The sequence below is a fragment of the Carassius carassius genome, chromosome 29 (assembly GCF_963082965.1).
Source record: "Carassius carassius chromosome 29, fCarCar2.1, whole genome shotgun sequence".
Classification (NCBI taxonomy): domain Eukaryota; kingdom Metazoa; phylum Chordata; class Actinopteri; order Cypriniformes; family Cyprinidae; genus Carassius; species Carassius carassius.
In genome coordinates, this window is record NC_081783.1 from 11,862,665 (window position 1) to 11,886,190 (window position 23,526).

The 23,526-nt window shown below is 37.8% G+C and overlaps 1 protein-coding gene and 1 long non-coding RNA gene across 2 annotated transcripts in view; one reads left to right on the top strand and one right to left on the bottom strand.

Annotated features, from left to right (window-relative positions):
- The window catches only part of tnmd (tenomodulin), a 32,220-nt gene extending 12,543 nt beyond the window's left edge, over positions 1-19,677 (top strand). Inside the window, exons 3-7 of the mRNA XM_059515865.1 lie at positions 5,928-6,068; positions 8,733-8,831; positions 13,128-13,287; positions 13,672-13,778; positions 18,331-19,677. Of these exons, the coding sequence (XP_059371848.1) occupies positions 5,928-6,068; positions 8,733-8,831; positions 13,128-13,287; positions 13,672-13,778; positions 18,331-18,540 (717 nt within the window). The 3' untranslated portion in view covers positions 18,541-19,677. The remainder of the gene's footprint in view (positions 1-5,927; positions 6,069-8,732; positions 8,832-13,127; positions 13,288-13,671; positions 13,779-18,330) is intronic.
- LOC132109627 (uncharacterized) lies at positions 159-22,115 on the bottom strand. The gene is made up of 6 exons (XR_009424532.1): positions 21,988-22,115; positions 20,267-20,365; positions 1,200-1,332; positions 949-1,119; positions 733-849; positions 159-418 (listed from the first exon to the last, which is right to left on the bottom strand). It is a non-coding gene; the product is annotated as an uncharacterized LOC132109627 (long non-coding RNA).
- Between the last annotated feature and the right edge of the window lie 1,411 nt (positions 22,116-23,526).

Genomic DNA, 23,526 nt, shown 5'->3' on the forward strand with positions numbered 1-23,526 from the left:
TATCTTTAGCGCACGTTGAAATGAGAATATCATTTAATTCCTAGAATAATAACTAACCAGTAGCTCACACAGTGGCTTTTGACATGCATTGAGCTCATGTGAATGCCATCTGCACTGCTGACTCCTACTGAACTGGAGAAGTTATTCCTGTGGGGATCTTCATTTTACAGCAATATAACCTGGAGTTTTTCTTTCTTTCTGTAGGGTCTAATTTTTCAGAGAATCCAGCTTTTATTATAGCTCATACACTAGTGTCACTTCATCTTTTCTATGAGATGAAAGCCAAGCTGTCGATTGAATGAAGGGTGTCTTTAATTTTCCTAATGGCAAAAGAAACCAAAGGAAGTAGGGAAGTTTTAAAAATTGCAATGTTGCTATGGGGGCCGTTGTGACAGTTCCAGCTGTGTTCGTTTTGAATCTGAAAGAAAATTTCTTTTTCACTCAAAATGAAGGGGAAAAAATTGTGGAAAACAGAGATAGGGAAGTCAGAGGAGGAGGAAAAAAACCTCTCATAACAACATTTCAGAGGGGCGCTCAACCCCGGGGAGGAATTTGCTGTGCTCATGTTATTACCCATGTGAATAGTAGTTGTTAAATCATCATTCGCGGGAGCGCAGGGAGCGTGTGGAGAGCAGGGTTGCTGGAGAAAAGCAGAGGGGAAGAGACGACTGCACACCCTGCAGGTGATTCACGTATTGCAACCAAACCAGTGCTAAAACCAGCTGTACTCACACTTCCATCTTCAAAGTACTATATTTCAGTGCCAACTGAAAGCCAGTTAGTGTTTATTTCGTTGGGTGGCATCTGTCAGCCATCGAGTCTGATGGATTTTTCACTCGCTTTGTTCACCTAAAACAACAAGAAACCCATAAAGCACAGAAATAAAATAGCAGTTCTGAGAGGAATATAGATATTCTTGAGGTGCTTGCTGAAAAACAACTCAATTACTGGAGTTTATTGCACTTCTCTGCGATAAGGCTGGCAACGTGGCAGTGCCGTTGACAGTGGTACGTCTCAGGTCTTCTTCTCAGCAGGGTAATGACACAAGTGAACTCATGGTCTCCATTCTGAATGACAGCCATCATGTTGTGCTCTGACGGGCGGTTGTATCTCTAGGCCCTTAAGGACAACGAGGGGACACGCTGTCATGAGCATACTAGCCTCTCTCCTCCACTCACCTGTGACAGTGTCTGGACGACCTTTAACATGTGTCCTCAGGGGACTAGTAGGGCATGATGATGCAAACCACTCTCAGACATCATTGGCTTCCTTGTCTGTTATTAATTCTCCTCAGGGTGGGTCTCTCCTGAGAGTCTCCGTATGCTGGGCCACCTAAGAGATCAGACATGCAGTAGATGAAAAGAAGTAAACAAGAGAACTCTGAAAACTCCTCCACATGCTATCTATCATGAGTACTTGAAGTATATTAAAGCCAGGTGGCATCACCGGGAAGTAGATTATGTGTAATCTACCAGTATTCTAGATGCGTAGATTGTCATAAGTCTGAAAAGCTCCTGTGGTGGTCACATGACATACCTCCAATAAATTAAACAAACGGCTGCTTCTCAAATGCCTCTTTTATAAAGTAATGAGTTTGGCAGGAATTGAGAGCTAAAGGCCTAGGCTCTAGGGATGATTTTAACAATATATCATGAGCAGGCTCTGAACTTGCCAGTACATTCTTATGATCTCCCAGGGATTCAATATTACATTTTCTCTGTCTCTGTAATACAGCTATTTTTTTTTTTTTTTTGAGACCAACTAAGCGAATCAATATCAAAAAATGTCTGGAAAAATGTGACCAAAGACCAAAGCAAGTTGAACAGGAATTGTAAAAATTGGGCTGTCAATCGATTTAAAATAATTATTATTTAAACATGACATTTCAATTAACCTGTCACGTAATATTAATCGCATTTATACATAATGGATTCTCAACTAGGTGGACACTTGATTTTTAAAATTTTTAAGTCATCATTAAAAATGAAGTTGTTCAGCTTTACAAAAAAAGAGAGAGAGAGAGAGAGAGAGAGATACAAATTTAACTTATGCCCTCTACAACTGTTGTACAAATGGAGAACAGTTCTTAAAACTTACAACTTTAATCAAAATTAAATCATAGTTCATTATTTTGGTAACACTTTAGTATAGAGACCAATTCTCACTATTAATTAGTTGCTGATTAGCATGCCTATCATTAACATATTGGCTGTTCATTAGTACTTATAAATCACATATTCTGCATGACCGTACTCTACATGCCTAATCCTACCCAAAACCTCAAAACTCAACAACTAACTATTAATAAGTAGCAATTTAGGAGTATATTGAGGCAAATGTCATAGTTAATGGTTTGTTAATAGCAAGAATTGGACCTCAAAACAAAGTGTGACCATTATTTTATTCTATCCAAGTATAAGAAAACCACTAAAGGTTGAGAATCACTGACATTTATCAATATTTGCAAAGAAAAGCCCTAAAATGCAGACAATTCAAAATATTTGCCATTTTTATGTAATTAAAATAACAATAAATTAACACCTTAAAATAACACCTTTAAACAGTTATTTGTATTTGTTAATATTGTAATAATGTCCACTATCACCTCAATTTGCAATACTTTTAATATGTTTTGTGATAATTCTGGCATGACGATGGTTAGATGAAATAATATTTAATCCTGTCAGGTAAGTAGCATGATCACCGTAGGCTTATTGTGTGTCTAAAAATCTGAAAAAAAGCAAACACTGTATTACACGAATCAATGCAGTGCTCAAGGTATCTGCATGATGGAGCACTAATGAATACATTTCTCTGTGCTTCGCCTTGAGCTCCAGAACTCTCCCATAGTGCTGGGAGCTAATTCACTTTCATTATCATTATTCCTTTGTAATATCTAGCCTTTTTGTCATCTATTCCGGTAACTTGGATACAAGAAAGCACAGAGTAGACAAAATTAGTTAGGTTAAATATGCTAAAGGGGAAGGTCTTTTGAGGTTTGTCATAATACAGGAAAGTAACAACAACAACAAAAAGACAGGCAATGGGGATTTAAAAAGCTCTGCAATTTTAATCAATAAGAATGCCTGCAGTAGCTTCAAGCTGGATTGATACTAGTCTCAGCCTCAGAAGTCATGCCCGCGGACTGTTGGCTGAACGTCTGATGCATATAGCACGCAAAAGTGGAAACACTTCAGGAGTTTCAAAGTCTTCATCAGATTGGTTGAATTATACAGGATTTCCGGGAGACGTCCGTGTCGTGTTTTTTAACATTCCACCTGGAAAAAAAGATGCCGTGGCACCAAAACCCTCTCACGAAAGAAGGATCAACTAAACGCTGGACTCGCAAAAGTATGTGAAATATATATATATATATATATTAAAAAAGATGCCGTGGCACCAAAACCCTCTCACGAAATCAGGATCAACTAAACGCTGGACTCGCAAAAGTATGTGAAATATATATATATATATATATATAAAATAAATAAATCACAAAGCATGTGAAATAGTTTGCGGCACAGAATCTTTAAAATACGTCTTTCAAAAATAATAGTTTTAGACACCAGTCTGTTATTGTGGCAATATTTCCACGCCTCGAAACGTGCCGCTGAACGAAACCAACTGTGATTGGTTGTTTGATATATCAGTCAAACAGCCTCATGGGTGGGTCTTGGACAAAGAAATCTGCGATGGATTCCAGACCTTCAGCCGTGAGACTAGATTAACACTGACAAGGTCCTTCACAGGAAACCCAGTTCATTAACTCTTCATCATGTTCTTACAGGGATAGTTCCAGCCAAAATGAAAACTGTCGTTATCAACCTCATGTTGTTACGAAGCCATATGAATTTCTTCTGTGGAAAAAAATATATATATTTATTAACTGTCTATATAATGAAAATAAATGGATGGGGTTGTAACATTTCAAAAAGCACCTTCTGAAGTCATATGATATAGCTCTGTGATGAACGGACTGATTGAAAGTAATTTCAATCAATAAAGCATCGACAGAACAAAATTACCCCTCAAACTGCAGGAATAAACAAATGACTAATAAAAGCATAATATCTCCCCACTTCTTCTCATTAATAGAATATTCTATAATTGGTTCTCTTTACAATTCACTGTAGTCCAATCAGTTCTGCTGTCGCCACGCTCATACATTTACATCTTCACATAACGTCCTCTTTCTATATGGATGAATACAAATGCAGATCCGTGCAGAAGTTACTTTTAAGCTAATTTCAATACATTACACTCTCCACAACAGAGCTGACAAACAAGTCGATATTAAATGATGTGTTTACTGCTCTATGCTACACTGCATAAAGCACTTTGATAATCAGAATACACGTTGATTTGTGACATTAATCTTAATGTTGTATTATATTTGTGTGTGTGCATCTTTTGCCTTATGTCTAAGCGTAACATATTACTCAGAAATGCTACTGAGACAGATGAGGGTGAGCTCAGCAGTGTAATTTCTCATCATAACACAACACACACATAAATATTAATAGCAGGGTTTTTGGCTGGTGGGCATGAATCATTTTTGTAGACAGAGAGGAGCCACCCATGCATGCCCAAAAACAGCATTTAAGAAAGCGCTGAGATAAACAGCAGCGCTGCAAGGCCTGGCAACGGGAAAAGCCATATAATGCTTCCGAGACCTCAGACAATCAGACAAATCAGACATTTGTTAAGTCTACTTGAAGCGTACTTGCAGAAACTAAGGGCAGCTGCTAGATTATATTTATTAATAGAGGTCATAGTCATGCTGCCCGTCAGCCTGAGCAAACTAACTGGCTTTGACAGGAGATATTATTCTTGTGTTAATGAGGAACCACAAAAAGATTCATAATATGAGTATATATTATTGGGATATTTCAACTAAAAATAAGTGAAAAGAAAGTGAAGTGACATTCAGCCAAGTATGGTGACCCATACTCAGAATTTGTGCTCTGTATTTAACCCATCCGAAATGCACACACACAGAGCAGTGAACACACACACACACTGTGAGCACACACCCGGAGCAGTGGGCAGCCATTTATGCTGCGGCGCCCGGGGAGCAGTTGGGGGTTCGATGCCTTGCTCAAGGGCACCTAAGTCGTGGTATTGAAGGTGGAGGGAGAACTGTACATGCACTCCCCCCACCCACAATTCCTGCCGGCCCGGGACTCGAACTCACAACCTTTCGATTGGGAGTCCGACTCTCTAACCATTAGGCCACGACTTCCCCTTGAAATAAAAATTCTGTCATAATTTACAAACAATTTAACATCGTTCCAAACCTGTGAGACTAACTTCTCTCCGTGAAAACATAAAAGAAGACTTTATTTCTAAATATTGTTTTTGTCTATACAATGGAAGTAATTCGGGACCTTACTGACTTTCATTGAGTGGAGAAAAAAAAAAATATATATAGCAATGAGAACTAAATCTTTTCATGGACACTATGAAAAGTATTATAAAAATAGCAAAACAAATGACAATTATTTAAAGCAAAACATTTCACAAAAGGTTTCTTAGAGTTTAAATTACAGGTAAGAAGTTATTTTACAGGTAAGAAGTTTTTTATGTAAATATTAAAAGTTGTACAAATACATTTTCTGGTTTTCAAACATCAGTACAATAGTTAATGTGATGAATTACAAATGTGGTTAATCTGCAAGTCCACCAGTGTGAACTTGAAAGGAACTAACATCAATAAAAATTACCTTGATATCAGTTATGTTTAAATGTAAACGTCTCAGAAAAGTAAATGTAGCTTTAAATGTAGCTTTCAGATCCCACTTGATATTTTATGTCACGCAGTGAAATCCAGTTTATATGGGATATTCTATTGCTGCAGACAGGATATTCTAGTAGCAATGTTTTTTTTTTCTTTAATTTGTTATGTTGGGTTGTATGTGTCCAAACAGGTATATGATCATCAGTATAAAGCTGTACTGGATGGAATGGAAACTGAAAGCATGATGGAAATCTATCCAGCCAAACGCATCGAGATGTTCAGAATGGGAAACGGCACTGACGAGGTCCTGGAGGTGCATGACTTCAAAAATGTAAGGGTTTATGACATACATGTGAAATATTTTCATTGTGATGTGAGAGATTCAGCTCATATCACTGCAATCTGAGTCTCAGCCTAGGAACTGCTGTCAAAATACAGACAGAACGTTTTTCTTCTTCTCTCAGACTGATGATATTGAATCTCTGAAAAGCACTGTGCTAAGCAAAAGCAAACTGGCAGTGATGACATCTCGCATCAGCATTCAGACATACTTGTTGCTAGCCCCATCTTCTTTCCAAATTACAATGGTCAGTGGAGCAAAGCCACAAAAAAGATTAGTTTCATTCAAGGCATTGCCATGGGAAACCAGAAAACAAGTGAATAGGTAAAATCATTTAAATCACATGTTGATATAAAATGAAAGGGGAGTTCAAGCACCGAGCCCTCTTCGTCACTTCTTGCAACTTCTGGCTCACGGCAGACTTTGGAATTGATTTTTGTGAAGGAGGGATGTTGCAAGTCATTACACACACTAAAACTACAAACCATCTCCACAGAGCCTGAAGGCTACAGCCCATGAATGGAAATGCAGTAGTAGTGCCAACAGAAACACAGCAAAAATCCTTTCTCTATTGTTTTAGAACAAGTACTCTAGTGTCCTCCAGAAACTTAAAAGTAATGATGAGAATTCCACAACAGCAGCTTACAGGGAAAGCCAAGGAGACACATCGCATAGACTGTGTTATGAACCAAAATGTCCTTCAGCATGTTCCAGTAATATATTTTGCTGCAATACAAGGCAGAGTACAAGTGAATTTACATTATCATTGCATATCATTTAAAAGTTTGGGGATTTTTTTTTATTAATTATTGCAATTTAGAATAACAGTAATAATAAATTGATCAAAAGTAACAGTTAAGACCTGGATTGTCCTAAAACATTCTATTTAAATAAATGCTGTTTTTAAAACCTTCGATTCATTAAAGAATTCTAAAGTATCATGGTTTCCACAAAAATATTAAGCAGAACCAAAATATACATTCAAAAACAATATATCTTACAGACCCCAAACTTCTAAATGATTGCGTATGCATATGCAACTATATCTCACAATTGCACAGCTTTGTTTTTGTAACTTTGACTTTGTAACTTACATTTTTTTATATTTTACTCTGATGTGGAAAGTGCAAAAGTGCTACAAACTAAAGGGTTTCCTAATGTACAAATGGCACATTTTTCTCCATCTGTTGTAGTCTCGTAAAAACCAGTTACAAAATTGGCTGAGAGCAAGGCTTTAAATGATTTTGCCAATAATCACTGTCTATGTCCATCAGTGTTGAGAATAACAATGATTAGTTTGTCCTACAGGAAGACAAGATGAGCTATTTTACCACCCATTTGATGATACAAGAAGTCGGTAAAGATGCAGGGGGAATTTCTTAACAAAGTCAAAGTCGGTTTATAACATCCTAATACAGAAACAGTATACTGCCTGGGTCAGTTTCCCAGACACAGATTAGGTCTGATCTTAGATCTAGTAATGCTGTTAAGAGCGATTCCTCAGTGCTAATTCGGTTAGCCCTTGACTTCACCTGCATTCAGGAAGCAGTATTTGTTGTCTCTCAAACCAATAACTGGTGGAAACAGGTGTGGGCATCTACATACAATTAATGTGCCAATGCTTGGAGCAGCGCTCCTTTGCCCTCTCCAAAACTGCATCATTCGGTGCTTCCATTCGAATAATTGTTTTAGAGCATGCACACATTTAATCTGGCTAATGGCAAAGCTGTACTTCAACACTCTTTCTTAAATTACATTCTTTTTCTTTTCCTATTTTTTCTTTTATCCCTGTAATGAAGAGTCTCTCCATTTTCCAGTTGACCAGGCTCAGCAATAAATGCATTTCATCAGAAGATAGGTCTGTCTTGCATGCAAAAGCAAACCATTACCAGAAATTGAAGAGCAATTTGTCACAATGATTTTCGGCACAAACAATGCACTTTTCAATCCTCTCATAACCGTTTCTTCACTAACCTAGCTGTAAAGGACCATTGTTAGTGTGCCGTCGAAAAGTTGTTATAAGAGCACAGAACACATGAATTTATGATGCTTCCGTTAATACTGCAAGAATTATTCAGCAGCGACAGCATCATACTCTTTCTCACTTTCCTTATGCTACAACAGCAAAACCAGAGCAACTGTGGATTACTTAATGTATTCCCGAATGCAGGGAGGTATTGTTTTTATCCTTCTGAGTGAAGAGTCTGTAACGCGATAGCCTTTATTTCCCTTCGAAGACTACTTTCAGACAGTAAAGAACTTTCTTCAGATGCTCCTGCTAAAATGGGTTTTTCTCTTTTCAAGTGTAAAGCTACAAATTCTGTATGGCAGACCATCAGCTGTGGCTTTCAGGAAAAAAGCTCCTCACTTCACCAAACAGATTAGCTTCGCAACACAGACCATAAGTGCTGCAAATCAATGGGCTTTGCCTACATATAATCATGGCTTCGGCGGTATACCTCTCTACTAGCTGGGGCTGTAGACCAATAATCTTGAATTGGCTAGGAAATGATTCCCGTTGCTTTAGTTATATAACATTTGCTGCATCTGCGCTGCACTGAAAAGGCTTCAGGGTATTTTGGTGAGAGTATTTAAGGTCAAATGCTTATATCATGGAATAAACAGTCAATCTCATTAACATTTATGTCTTTCAAGGGCATCATGGGCATTCGTTTTGCCAAGCACCAGAGATGCTACATCAGGACTCAAACCAAGGAGCTGCCCAAGCTGGACTCAAAGACCATCGACATAGAGGTATTCTAATCTCACCAAACACAACCTTTAGCGATCTGCTTCCTTAAAACAGGAAGGGGGAAAAAAACATCATGAATTTTTCAACGGAGTTCATCAGACTGCAAAATATGAAACTCGCTCCAACCATCACCATTTATCCGCAATCCAAACTAACCAGCAAGCCCACGCCAACTCCCCAACCCACCTCCACCATCTCATCATCCCCTCCAGCATTTTCCACAAAAGTATAAACTTGGGTCTCCTGTGGCCGTGAATCCATCTGAAGGTCCACAATCCCATAACCCCCTTGTGGCACACATCAAATGGTGTTTGCCGTCAATCCTGAACTAATATTAATTTTTAATCATCTCCTCTGAAGCCTCAGCCCAAATAGCCTTAAGGAGAGAGAGAGGGGTCCTTGGGAAAGGTAACCCATTAAAATGGTATTTGAAGATGTTTGCTCCGTAAATTTCACTTGACTCAGCGCTGAAGTTATTCATCTCTGTTCTCCTGCTCTAATGGCTGTCTGTGACGCTCGGCAAGAGTGATGGGCAAAATTCTATCAATCAAACATCCAATTAATCGGTGTCATGGAGAATGGCAGGTGGTTTCAAAAGTGCTAAACCCTCTTTCCTTCGCAGTTCATATTGAAATGGAAGAGTGCGGCAAAGTGTCGCGCCTCTCCGATCTGTATTAAAAACACAGTGATCTATTGTAGTCTCAAGTTCCCAGACATCCTCTTTGACATTTGGAACAGAAGGTATTATAGGCAGAAACAGCCTGCATGTTCTCTTCCTCATCGTTTTAATGTTGAATCCATGTTTATAGATACTAATTGCGAAGCCAACGCCATATGTCGCTGCCATTTCTCCCTTTTTTTTTTTTTTTTTCTCATTGTGAAACCTAATTAGATTTTTCGGCTAAGCTTTATTTCACAGATGTGAAATCAATCAGAGTTGGCCAGGGCTGAAGCAGTGGGGCTAGAGAGAGAGGGTAGACAGAAAGAGAGCTAGCGATGCGCCTGGTTCTCAAAGGGGGGACTGGGACACATGGTGCAAGATGGAGCAAGCTGTTCCTACCATAAAGACGCAGCTAACCAGGAGAACATTTACAGAAATGATCTCTCATTTATTGGATAAACAGACTAAAGAGTGTAAAATGCTAAAAATTCAAGCTGTGGGCTTCACACAAAGGTGACAGAATTATTTAGGCTTGCTAACTGGCTGTTTACATTCCTGCTTTCTCTAAATCTTTGATTATATACATACCAGCATGGAGGCTTGAGATAAATCAGGATGCTATTTAAACCAAAGACTGCTTGCCTGTGGACGATAGAGAGAGCAAGAGAGAGAGAGGGAGGCCATTCTTTCCAAGGTTGTGAGCATGTAAAGGAAGTGGAGGTTAAAATCCACATTATTAGCTCCAAGTGCAGCTGAGCCGCAGGGCATGCGACTGTGGTCCCAGAGCAAGCTGCCTTAACACGCTTCACCACAAAACAATGCTGGCTGTGGAGAAACTGCATGCCACTGATAAGGAAATAAAGCAACCTACGAGCACGACTAGGTGACAAGCATAAATTTTATGCTGCCAGTTTGTTTACCATTTTCAATTTATTCAGTCTGGGAAATTATGAAAGTGGTAATCCCTGAACTTCCCACTGGTCTCCAACTGCCCAAATGTCTACGATGAAATCATGGCCTGTCTTCCTGCACAGCTCTTGAGTCTCAGGATAAATTTGGTAACTACCTCTGTGTGTGCACCCTCTCTTTTCCACATCGTCAATGCTATTTAAACTTTCCATTCCGAGGTTTACATGTAGTTATGAATAACTGCAAACAATTGCATTTTATCTATTATATCCCTAGTTATTAACAATGAGAATAAAAAATATATATATTAATAAGTGTTAATCTCTCCTTACAGTGTCAAAATTTTCAAGAGAAGACACCACTGTTTTAATATTTTACAAAGCTTGGTTAAAGCTACATTGATGAATGAAGAAAGAGGCATTTTGATGGTACAATTTCAGAATTGACCAGCAGTGGTCATACTAACTGGGCCATGCTAACCAGCCAAACCTTGACCCCTTGGTCAAGACATAACTCAGCTTTGCTCTTTTCCCTTCAGTGCCTCTTCGGCAACCTTTAGATGTCTCAAGAGAACCCACCCTTAAACTTATCTGGCTAATTTCTCAAAAAGTGTGATAAAAAGTTTTGTAGGATCAGTGCCCTAACCTTTGTTTACTCGTATGAAAGGTACGCTTTGCTCGAGCAGTCAAGATGGCCAATTAAAGCAGCCTACTTGCACCGCTGGCCCTCGTTTTAATTTTAGGCTAAAACAGTATCCTTCACTGCTTGAGTCATGCAGGCTGTCCTCCTAGTCATCATTAGTTTAGCGTGATTTGAGGGAAAGGGGGCCGGAGCAAAGAAACTGTCTCAAAGGCGCAAAGAGCGAAGCTTTTAATCAGGCGGAACTGGAACCGCTACAGGTCAGTGCTGTGTCACTTCCCAACAAACAAGAAAAGGCACCATAAATGACTTCTAATAAAACAAGAGCAGCGGGATGAAAAAAGAGGGCGGATAGGGAGAGCAAATGGAAGAGAAAGAGGGGAATCTAATATAAATGATAGTAGCTCAGACAATAGCCTCAGGATTCTACATCAAGCTTAACCAATGTGCAATTAAGCTTTAGACCGGAAGAAAATCACCTTTTAAAAATATTTGTCATGTGAGCCATTTCTCTGGTCTCTGCACTAATTAACAAGGGAATGTAGCAGAGTTTGTTTGTACTTCTATTTACACATAACTACAAGAACAACAAACATATACCTCATGTTTTACATTACCCAAAGATGCTTTCTAGATCTCAATTAGATCAAACTGACATACAATCAATATCATGAAGCAATAATAATTTAATTAACAGCTCATGAACTACAGAACTAACAAATTAAGTACACTATTAACAGTTGTATAATTAGTTGTATAATGGGTGATGAGGTGGATGCACCAGTCTATGCCTAGAGGATTGCATAACATGTCAGTCTTTCCTCAGACCAACACCGCACACAGACTTTAAAGTCCTCTTAAAGTCATATTTATTTTTGTATTCCTATTGTTATACAAATTAAAATGCAACACCACCATTGCCTGCAGAAAAGGGGAAGAAATAAGTGTGTTTTACAAGAAGGTACAGCTATAGTCTTTAAGAGAGGTCAAATTAAATATTTTAGCCATGGTCAGCAGTTAGTTCTCTGATCCCTGCAGAGTAAAAGAGTGAAATGATCCAAGGCAATAGCATAAAGCAGAGACTCCAGCTTTATCTTGTTCTGGCTGTGGGAAGGATACTTGGGATGCCTGTATGTGCAATAACCCGACAAACAGAAATGTGTTTGGAGGGTAGGAATGAATTGGGTCAGTTTCAATCAAGCCAAGTTAGCTTCTGAAAGCACAACTTGAGTATCAATACTTTGCCCTTGAACCCTACATACAAATATGGATCCTAAGTGTTTTGTTAAACTAGTAATTTTATTTTTTCACACACAGAAAAATCAATGTATAAAATAGGCTTTGAAGTGAAAATATGAACTGTGTTAGCAATTTGTGTAAAATAGAATCTATTTCTCATCTTACCATACACAGAACTGTTGAAAGACACAAGGAGCCAGTTGCAAACCGCTCAAACTGCTGACACTCCACTCGTGACATTTAAAACAGAGACTGCAGCACTAAGCAGAGACTGTGTCAAAGACACATCATTCACATTAAAGTTAAAACGTAAATGTGGTTATTATAATGGCTTTATGTGATGATAATTTAATGATTCAGATTAACCACTGAAACTGAATTTTAGTTAAAAACAAGTCTGATCATTTGCAGTTTAGCAAAGTGCTGAATGGCTATAATAACTTATTTTTATCCTCATAAAAAATGTGTAATAGAGAGTATCAGCATACAAGATAACTTCTAAATGTAGCTTCAGTAACCATCTGACCTCTGGTGCAATGCAGTGTATGGAAACTGTGAGAAGCACAATAGCACAAAATTTAATCTTGGGGAAGCAATATCGATACTGTCCAAGTACTGAAAGCTTCTGGAACTAATTTCTATGTTTTAATATACAGAAGTGTAATGATTAGTATTATATAATAATATATATTGTATATTAAACAGCTGTGATTGTCTGGTCTTAGAAATATTAGCAATACTGTCCTTCACAGTATCCAGGTCAACGAGGTATGCTCAGATGATCATCCATCCCATCTATGACCCAGTACGAATGCTTTTGTGTAGGCATTAAAATTTATTCTTTTTGCAGATGAGTGAGACAGGTGAAGTGGATATGCAGATGGTGGACTCTCAGATATGGATCCCTGCTGAAGAACCAGTCTCCAACAAAACATTCCTGTTGCATTCCAAGATCTGGGAGATTTGCCAAGATCTGCCAATCCACTGGATCCACCCATCTCCTCTCAGAGGTTACAAACAGGGCTTCACCGCCTTGAAATCCAATTCAAGACTAGTAATAAGGTTTCAGAATAGCCTAAGAGTCAAGTCTGTAATTTATTTTGTGCTCCACTGTTTGTTTATACTTTTCTTCAATAGGAAGGCAAAGGAAAAGAAATAGAAAAAAAACACTGCATTTTATGTTTAAAGCTCTAGAATTGTGCTAAGCAATCAACTAATCAAGGACACAATATTATGTGTTTGAAGAGCATTTTTGCCACTAACCAACTTCTGTTTTTCCAAATGAGGTCATTATAGTACTGGAGGGCTTTATATTCTTAAGGATGATCAAAGAGGCCTTTTATGATATCAGTTTTTTAGTAGCAAGCGTTACCGTCTTTCCCTCTGTGACGCAGATGCTGAATTCCATGATGTGGAGGATGTGGAGGAGACCCCAGAGCTGGATGGGAGAGGTCCACGTCAGGCCCGGGATGTCATGGACCAGTTACCAGTGAACGACTATGTAAGTATGAGTCCCAGGTTCTTTACTAAAAGATGTGTTCTGGCCGCAGGTGAGTCGGATAGTCATGCTCTCTTTCTTGGTATAAATCGTTCATTAATCGAAGTTCCCGTTCCGAACTTAAAACAGACCATGTGGACCATAGGGTATTGAAATTGCTCTATATATCTGCTTAAATCAGGCCAGTTCACTTAAGACTCCCTTAATGTCTTACAGCTAATGGAGAGGGATATTTAGCCTTCAAAGGAAGCAAGTTTGCACACTCACAATTTTTCCTTGCCTCTCTTGTGTAGTTAGGGATGTACAAAGACAGCCTCCCAAGGTCACTCATTACTGAATAAATAAATGTATTAATCATGCTTTAATTATCAAGGCATGGAGAATCAAGCGGCCAAAGAGTGTCCTTTATTGCGTCCATATAGTGAAGCATATGTTCACTGATTAATTATCCTGAAGCTGCACGCACTAATGCTTTGCACACCTACGATATACAGCTCTCCAACTAACGTGCGACGTCTAACCTCTAAGCACGAGGATGAGAAAACTGAGAAAAGAAAGAAGTTTTATGGAGGAAAAAGGGCACATTTATCTGCAGAGGCCCAGGAACGTCTTGCCTGCCCACCTCATCCAGCAACATAGGCTGCAATGTAGCATATAATTAAAGCAGACCCAGATGAAACCACCTTTCCCTTTTGAAATCCTCTCCTTCTATCAGCTGGTTAATACACACCAATCCAGCCAATTCCCAGGCTAAGCACAGACGGGCTGTGTTTGTGGGCAGAGCGATAACAAAGGCTTTTGTGAACGTCAGAGGGGATGTGGCTCCCAGTAATTGGAGTCTGGAGCCATGTAGATGCTGCTGGGAAGCCAGATATCCCAGACCTTTCAGAGGATCCTAGATGCAAGCCCTTCTTTAGCTCTCCCACCGCCAGACGAATGCAGCTAGAGGAGGGAAATTATATTTTGCTACAGGTCTCTTCCTGTTGTGCACTTTTTATAAATAATCATCAAAGATCCTGTGACAGAAGGCCTGAGAAATACGAGGCTGACCTTTCCCCAGTCCTTCGCTGATGCGTTGTGTGCCAACACAGCTCTGGATATCTTTCAAACTGAATAACTATCATCTGGCTGTGCTGAGAAATTGCATCATGGTCCTTGACCTACATTGGGAGGATAAGCCTCTGATGATTGGGTCCCGTCAAATCTCAGACTCGTGTGCCTGCCGGAGTTGTTGATGGTAGGCATCATGACCCCGCGTCCCAGCTGAAAGCTTTCTGGCTTGCATATCACTGAGTGAACCTGCCTCCCCACGTCCATCTGAAGTTAAGATGCTCTGTCCAGTTAAGGACTCAATGAAGATGTATTACCATTAAACTTAGGATACCAAAATGAAACATTCTCTCGTTAAATCTGTCATTTAAAACAAAAAATGTAAATTAACATGATTTTCTTTAAACCCCGATCTGTACGAGTTGGGGGCGTGTCAGTGATTAACTGGCAGTTTAAGTTAAGTTTAAGTTGGCAGTGGCTTCATAAATTAATAACATAATAAATAACATTAAAAAACGAAGTATACCTAATGCACATTTCTTTGTTTTTCATTTTCTAGAACAAGAGTTTAAGAACATTGCTGTATTTTTGTGTTATTAAGAGAAAGTACTCCGCCATCTTGCTCCGAAGAAAGTGACTTGAACGCACATGCTGCCATAAGCACGACTTCCCACCTCGTGCGTACGAACTTCCCAGGAGGACTTGAACGCACCAAAAGCCCAATTTATGCAGAAAATTTGTGGCAATTGCGAAAATTTGCAATCTTTTGCTATAAATTCACCGATTGCGAAATCCTGGAGGCACTGCTTTGACAAGTATGAATTACATTATTTATATAATATAAATAACAGCATTTATTTGAAAAAGAAAATGATAATTTACTGTCATCTTTCCTGAATACAGTATTAATGTCTTCAACAATAAATAAATAACTAAATATTACTGACCCCAAACTTTTGAACGATGGTGAATATCAAAACACACAGAAAATGCAAATCTGCAGTATTTTCATAAAACAACTTTTCAACTCTTTACTTGAGCAGGTGTTCGCATTAACATTTTGATGAATGTTCAGCTTCAACAATAATTAAATTCTGCCATACAATGAATGCAAATGCTATACATTTGTTGTAAACAGGATATGTAGATTTGATGCAAGTAACCTGTAAAAGAGGTCTTTCTCCATCATTTGATAAACATGTCCTCCACAAATCTTTGTGTTTATGTGCATTCCGATCAGTTCCAATCTGCTCCAGATGTCCCAATCACTTTTTAGAACACAACAAAATGAAGCATGTATATTTATGTCAAACTAAATAATGTGTGCTCAAATAAATAAATAAACAAATAGCGTGTTAAACAGATTTAATTATGTTTGAGACGTTAATAAGTTAACTTTGACAGTCCAGAAAAAAAATATATATAATAAATTGATTCATGAATAATTTTACTCAAAGTGTATTTTATAATCAACAAAACTCTTTTGGGAAACACTGTCTCTCTAGTGTCTTGATTAGCATTAAGATGAAGCATTAGTGTGAAGTTTAAGAAAATTTTTGTCAAGTCGAGAATCAACTGATGTGTCACACCATAATAAATGAGGAGTTTTCATACTTCCTCACATTAAATGCGACTGCATCATGCTTTACGGGCTGTAACACTAAACATAACAGAGAACATGACAGGCTTTGTAAGGCTAATGCAAAACGCTACAGTCAGCTATAGGCACCTGTTCTTAATTACTCTTAGTAGTTTATGCATGACTGACATCATGTCCCAGAGTACTTCACTTCTTCTCACTGGCATATAAAGTCTCAAACATTAAGTTATTAACACTCACTTTCTCACTGCAGCAGGATAATCAGTTTGATGAATATACCTCCATGGAACAATACCATTCATAGTCTGTTTGTTTTATCCTAATCACACATAATTTCACTCAACAAAAAATCTCTTATTTTCCCAAATAACATCCACCTTTCATGCTGGCAGGGGGCTTTTCTGTGAAAGTCTGATAAGGCAAACAGCGCTACACTGACAGGCTTTGTGCCGTTTCCAAAATGAATTGTTGTCTCAACACTCTTGACCCTAAACCTGACAAACATTATGAATCAGTAATTGTCTTTGTGCATATGAGAGAGTAATAAATCAAAGAGTACAAGCATCACCCTGCTTTCTCTTGCACAAGTCTAATCATTAGAAGAATGCAATTTTCACTCCATTCATCAAAGCAAAGTAAACTCATGAAAACTCATACATGTGGCGTTTATGGAGAACATAATGAGAAATGGGACTCAGAGGAGAAATGCATGTCATTACGCATCTTCGCATGCACATGCACAGGCACATTATAATTCACTGCACTTCATCTCAAACCCAAAAAGATCAATAATGATAATAAAATACCTGTTTATACTATACAAACACCGCAAATGACCATTTTTAGATGCCATTCTCATCTGGGCAACACATTTCAGAACGATTTTCTCCCCTCACGTTCATTTGCATCATTTCCCAACAGGAAGTCTGAAACTTTGCCAGACGACCTGGAGAGATACGGCTTCATCTGCCAATCTAATGCAGATCAGCAGAGGTGACTAGGTCCACGACAGTGTTTTTAATCAGACGGATAACGTCATATTGTCTGCGTCGTAAGCTCTGCAGATCGAAATGCAGTCAAATGAAACAGTGCGAGTCGAGGGTGCTATCTGCTCCAACAGTTACGAGAGATAGAAAGTTAAGTGGCACTTCTTGTTGTAGCGGCTGATCAAAGGCATGGCACTCAGCCCTGGGTAATCTGGAGAGGGCACGCGTACACGATCACAATGGAGAGGGCCAAGGGCCATTAATTCTACCCAATTTACCTTTCACTCCGCTTTCATTTAGCCCTTACACCAATTCACACCCTGCCTGTGAGAGCAAATAAACCATTCCTTGTTGGGCGATCATTACCCTGCTAATTGCTGTATGAACGTGCCATTCACTTCATGCCAAAGTCAAAGGAGGGCATGAAAGTGCATGGGGAAGGGTTCTCATTTCTGAGCTGCCGCTCGGACTCAGGCGCCAATGCTACGCTTTTATGGGAGTGGGAGGGCTAGGATGAAAGAAATAGTGTAATTATCTCGGTGGCTGCCAGTGTCAAACTCGCTGTGACTGAGAACGGACAGGCAGTAGGGTTAAGGCACTTGAATCAGAGATGCTAAGGCCAAGCAATGCCACCGGCGGCGTAATGGAAAGGTCAAGGGCATTATATCATATCTAATACCCTGGCTTGGCATATCAAAAGCATCTACTTTAAATGCCACTCTGATCCTTGTGACATATCCGAGCATGACATGGTTTTTTGTCATCGCATGTCTACACCCTATAATCACTCTTCATTCCCCTTTTCAGAGCACTGCACCTTTTTATTGCTAAAATCAAGCCATCAGTCATGCGCTCTGTGGTGAGATTGCAGGTATTGTTTGGCTGCAGTTCTGACCCTGTTGACTCACTCTCTTTGCAGAGAGAAGCTGGGATGGAGCTGGACAACAGCCTAGATGAGCAGGGCTACTGCTGCCAGTACTGTCGTCGGGGGTACCGTTACTGTCGGAGATACCACGAGCCCCTGGGCGGCTTTTGGCCGTATCCCTACTATTACCAGGGAGGACGGGTCATCTGTCAGATTGTCATGCCCTGCAACTGGTGGATAGCAAGAATGCTGGGACGAATTTAAGGATGCCGGTGGGAACCAGTGGTGCTATGCTGCTCAGGGGTACGCGTAGACCAGCTTAATTTGTACGAAATGTCACATATACACTCAAAACCTTTTCCATTCCTTGTGTAAACAAAAATAAATAAAAAAATATATAAAAAAGGCAAAACATTAGATTAGCAAACCTCAGTGACTGCGTCACTATCGATAATTTTTTTATATTATATGGGTAGTTGATGGATGACCATCAACATCAAGATTTTAAGTTAAACTGTTTTTAAATGTATAATATTTTAATAGTACAAAAATATTCCATCTCAGACTATTTTTTACCAGCATTTTGCTTGTAATTATTATGCATGCCATTTTTATGACCATATTAATTTGAAACCACATGGAATATTAGCCTCTCAATTAATATGGTTACAAAAACTGGTATTATACAATTAACTGTTTAAAACAGTGCTAGATGGAGTCTCATGTCAATGGAAGTATTTCATGTCAGCTACCCATATATGTACATGGCTGCTTCTTATATAAAACGTATCCTTTTCATTCCTTTTATCTGTCCTTGACCTGATGTTGATACTAGAAATAAAACAGAAACATGTGCTTTAGAAATGGTCATTTAATGTAGTCTACATATATTCCATGCAGACCTTTCATACAATAGTGTAGGTAGAGACATGGTGATTAAATTTGATTTAATTAACATTTATTTTATTTGACTGTTTGCACATGAAGTTCTACATGACATGACCATTTCCATGGGCCCTTTGTTTGTCATGTTTATAGTGGATGAGAGGCATTATAAGAAACCAGGTTGACATAAATAAATTCACAATAATTTGCATGTTTATATTATGAACTATTGTGTTTAATGTATTTACGCTTAAGCAAGTCCCTGTAGAACTTTGAAGATTAGCCTTTTTAAAAGCTGTTATGTGAATTTAGTGCGGTGTAGAACTACACTGTACACATATCACATGGCTATATTTAAGTAGTGACATTGCTAGCAACCATAATTGCAGGTCTGGGAGTGTTTCAGTCAATTCTTTCATCCAAGCAAATGTGTTCTCTATAAATTGCATTTATGTAATCGAATGCTCTTTTGTGTTTTTCAAGCAACTTCCTTCTGAATAAAACTGGTAAAATTTTTATAGTCTGTTACTAATTTTCTCCTGCATATAAATTCACTTGTGCTAAGGGACCTAAAAAGTGCATTAAGTGTATGCCTTTAAATTTCTCAGTTTGCTTTCTTCGGGAAACAAACTCGATGACCTTGACATTATTAGTGTTACGCCCTTCCAGTTCTGCACATGACTGAGCAATATGAAATCTAATAAGACAGACACAGCATATTATTTTAAATTATCATAACGAAACCCTTGAAAGGCATTACACTGAAAGCATACAAAATGCATCTATTCTGAGAAACCAACAAAAGAGCAAAACACAGGGCTTTCATCTTGAAACAAAAGATGCCACATCTATGACAAACAACCACACAATGCCACAAAGCATTTTATGGAGGAAGTTAAAACTCACCTTGATGTTTATCTCTTTCACATCCATGGTCAGTTGTCTAAATGTGATTTTCATCAGCCATATCTTTTCTCAAAACACTTCTTTCTTCTGCTATACTCAGATCTAATTCACTAGAAGCCTGAGGTAAATGATCAAAGCACAAACTCAAAATACCCCATAAAGCTTATTACATTGGATCCTGTTTCTTTTATCACAATACCTGAAATCACATGAGACACCGTCCAGCACTTATCTTGATGCGATGCTAGAGGAAGTCACCTCGAACATTGACAGAGCCATCTTATAGCAGGAAACATTTCTATAATATAATAACAACATACATACTTAAAATACATTTTTTGATTCTTCCATTTATCAAATATTTTTTTGTTATTAAAATATCACATTTATTACTGTAATTTCTACTGTAATTAATTAACTTAATTAAAATCTACTTATCATAATGTACAAAACCTTTATGACTTTCTTGAATGTCCAAGCTTCTCTCATCTATACACTAAAAAAAGGACAAAATGCTCGATAAAACCATCAAAAAAGAGAGAAAAAATTTGCGAGAAAAACTAATGTTGTTAGACATTAAATAATATATATATATATATATATATATATATATATATATGTATATGTATATATATGGGTCAAAGACGTTAAGATGTCCGCATCAAGAAAAATGTACAAAAGTGATTTTTTTTGTCCATAGAAAGCACATTAAATGTAAGTAAAATTTCTACTTTTAAGGTTTCAAATAAGTTTTTGGAGAATAAAATGTCAAAATTTGGTTGAAATAATGTTACATTATCATTCAGTGTAACACAATATTTATGCAAAAAAACTTTACTATTTGGGGTGAAAGTAATTAGTCTTTTAATATGTCATAAATTGATTTTTGTTGTAAATATGCCTGACAAGATTGTTACACTGAATGACATTTTACTAGGTGTCTTCTGTAAATCAGGGCAAAATGTATGATATTTATTTTTTGCTCAGGAAAACAAACACAAAATTGCAATTAAATAAAACAGAAAACTTTTTGCATTTTTTTAAACTACAACAGTTTAAAGCAGTATTACACTTTTTTTATGCTTAAACACTTTTTCGTCTTTGAGCCATATATGTGTATATATATATATATATATATATATATATATATATATATATATCATAACGTTTCTTGACACATTGCCTACATATATATAAATCTTGACACATTATACATATAAATCATAACTTTTCTTGATACATTGCCACATTTTTATTTGGGTGCTTTTACTAATAGATCTAAGCAACATTGCAATTAATGACATTTTTTGAATAATACAAAAGAAAGAGCAAGGGTACAGCACAAAGACATTTATGTCATTGTGAATTCAACCAAGCTGTTTACAATGTCACTGCACCTTACGATATGCCATATCCTTACATACCTTTCATTACAAACTTCTAGTCATTTATCTGCTGGTGTGTTTATATACATGTCAGCTATGACAGATAACATAGGCTATGTTGTAGCCTATATGTTATGTATATTAACCTGTTACAGCTAAGGTAGAGAACCAATAAACTACACACAAAAAATATATATAAATAAATAAAAAATACCAGTGAGTCACGCCTTAAAATTGAATGAATTCAAGAACAACACCATGCACATACAGTATACCGACCCAGATCCATACTGAGACGTGTCTAACGATTTCAGATTTAAAACAACCTATTTTCATTTGTGAAAGCTCAGAGCTGCTTGTATTTCGTTGCCGAGACGCAGAAAGATTGAGAGTGAGCCGGCAGCAACAGTGACTGCATGAGACTGAGGGCCAAATTCAGTGAGTCTGGAGCAGTGCAAGGAGGCAGGATGACTGCACAGGTACGCATGTGAATTAATTCCTTTTGTTAGCACATCAAAAGTGCATTGTAATTTACCTCCAAGCTGTTTGTTTTAGTTCCCAGGATTTAACTTGCCGATTCGTGTACGTGGAGCAGGTAGTCTGTGTTTTACAGGCAGACGTTCTGCTTTAAAGCAGTACACGGTGTACAAGAAGCGAGCAAATCGCTTGTTAAATGTATTTCACTGAGGTGTGTTGCTACTGCCCTCCAGTGGATCCATGTGGATATGACTATAGTATTGCGTATAAGAAAGGACATCTAGATATTTCTCTACTTCTTGCTGGAAGTTGTACAGCTGGTGTAGGACTCCTTCAAAGTACACGATTTAAAATTTGGCTTTTTTTTTTGCGCATGTTGGCTCATAACATAAATACCGGCTCCACCTGATCCAGCTATGTCATCAGCGTCGCCATCTTTTAACGGTCAACAGGACACCTGTTTGATCGTGACGACTGGGCGGTTTGAATGCACTGAATTATCCGCTTTTGTAAAAAGTAATAAATGTAAAAAGGTTAATTACTTAATAAATTTACTGCCTTGGTGCTAATTTTCAACATGTTTCCCATGACATAATCCTTTTATAGAAATGTTTATGTTCAGTTTGATACAAAAAAATTGTTTTGTAAAATTGGATTTGGATGATTTACTTATGCACCACGCTCATTTCCTTAGCCGCCGCAAACAGTTAATGACTGTCGCAAAGCGTGCCATATCTATGGTAGGACCACTGATCATTAGAAGGTATGACCTTTTATGCAGTCTATGGGTATGACTCAGACAGGCAAAAATAAAATAATCTGACTGTCTAGTCAAATGTAAGTTATGTATACCGTATCTTAGTTTTTGCTTTATGACACATTAAACGATGCTATGTTGATTCTGTATACTAAGATTTTATTACAAATGTCATTTTTAAATAGAGTAAATATTTTAGGAATGTTTTTGGATCACTATATTTAATAGTTCAGGTAATCGATAGTTTATATCAAACTATGTATAACACACACACACACACACACACACGCATATATATCAAACCAAAAATTATTCAGACACCAGATATAATTTTTGATATTTTTTACTAGTGGGTGCAGGACATTAAGTTAATTTGTGTAAATCAGGGTTCCTCAAAACTGCCCACGAGATCCACTTTCCTGCAGAGTTTAGCTCTAACCCTAATCAAACACACCTGAGCAAGCTTATCAGTGTCTTCAGGATCATTAGAAAATCACAGGTAGGTGAGTTTGATCATGGTTGGAGCTAAACTCTGCAGCGCATTGGCCATTCAGGGCAAGATTTGAGGAACCCTGGTGTAAATTAAGATAGCAAAATAAAGTGAACTGACATATTATACCCAACAATTAGACTACCAGTAAAACTGATAACAATTTGAAGCCAAAAATTATTTAGATAATTTGACCTGACCATGTGTTTGCTTAAGTTTTTTTTTCTTGTCTTTTTAATTGCTCATGTGAACTTTTTACACCATCGATTGAACAAAATTAAGCATTGCTAATCGGTTGACTTGCATTGATATTATCTGATTGTGTACTTAAATTTAACAGCTGAATAATT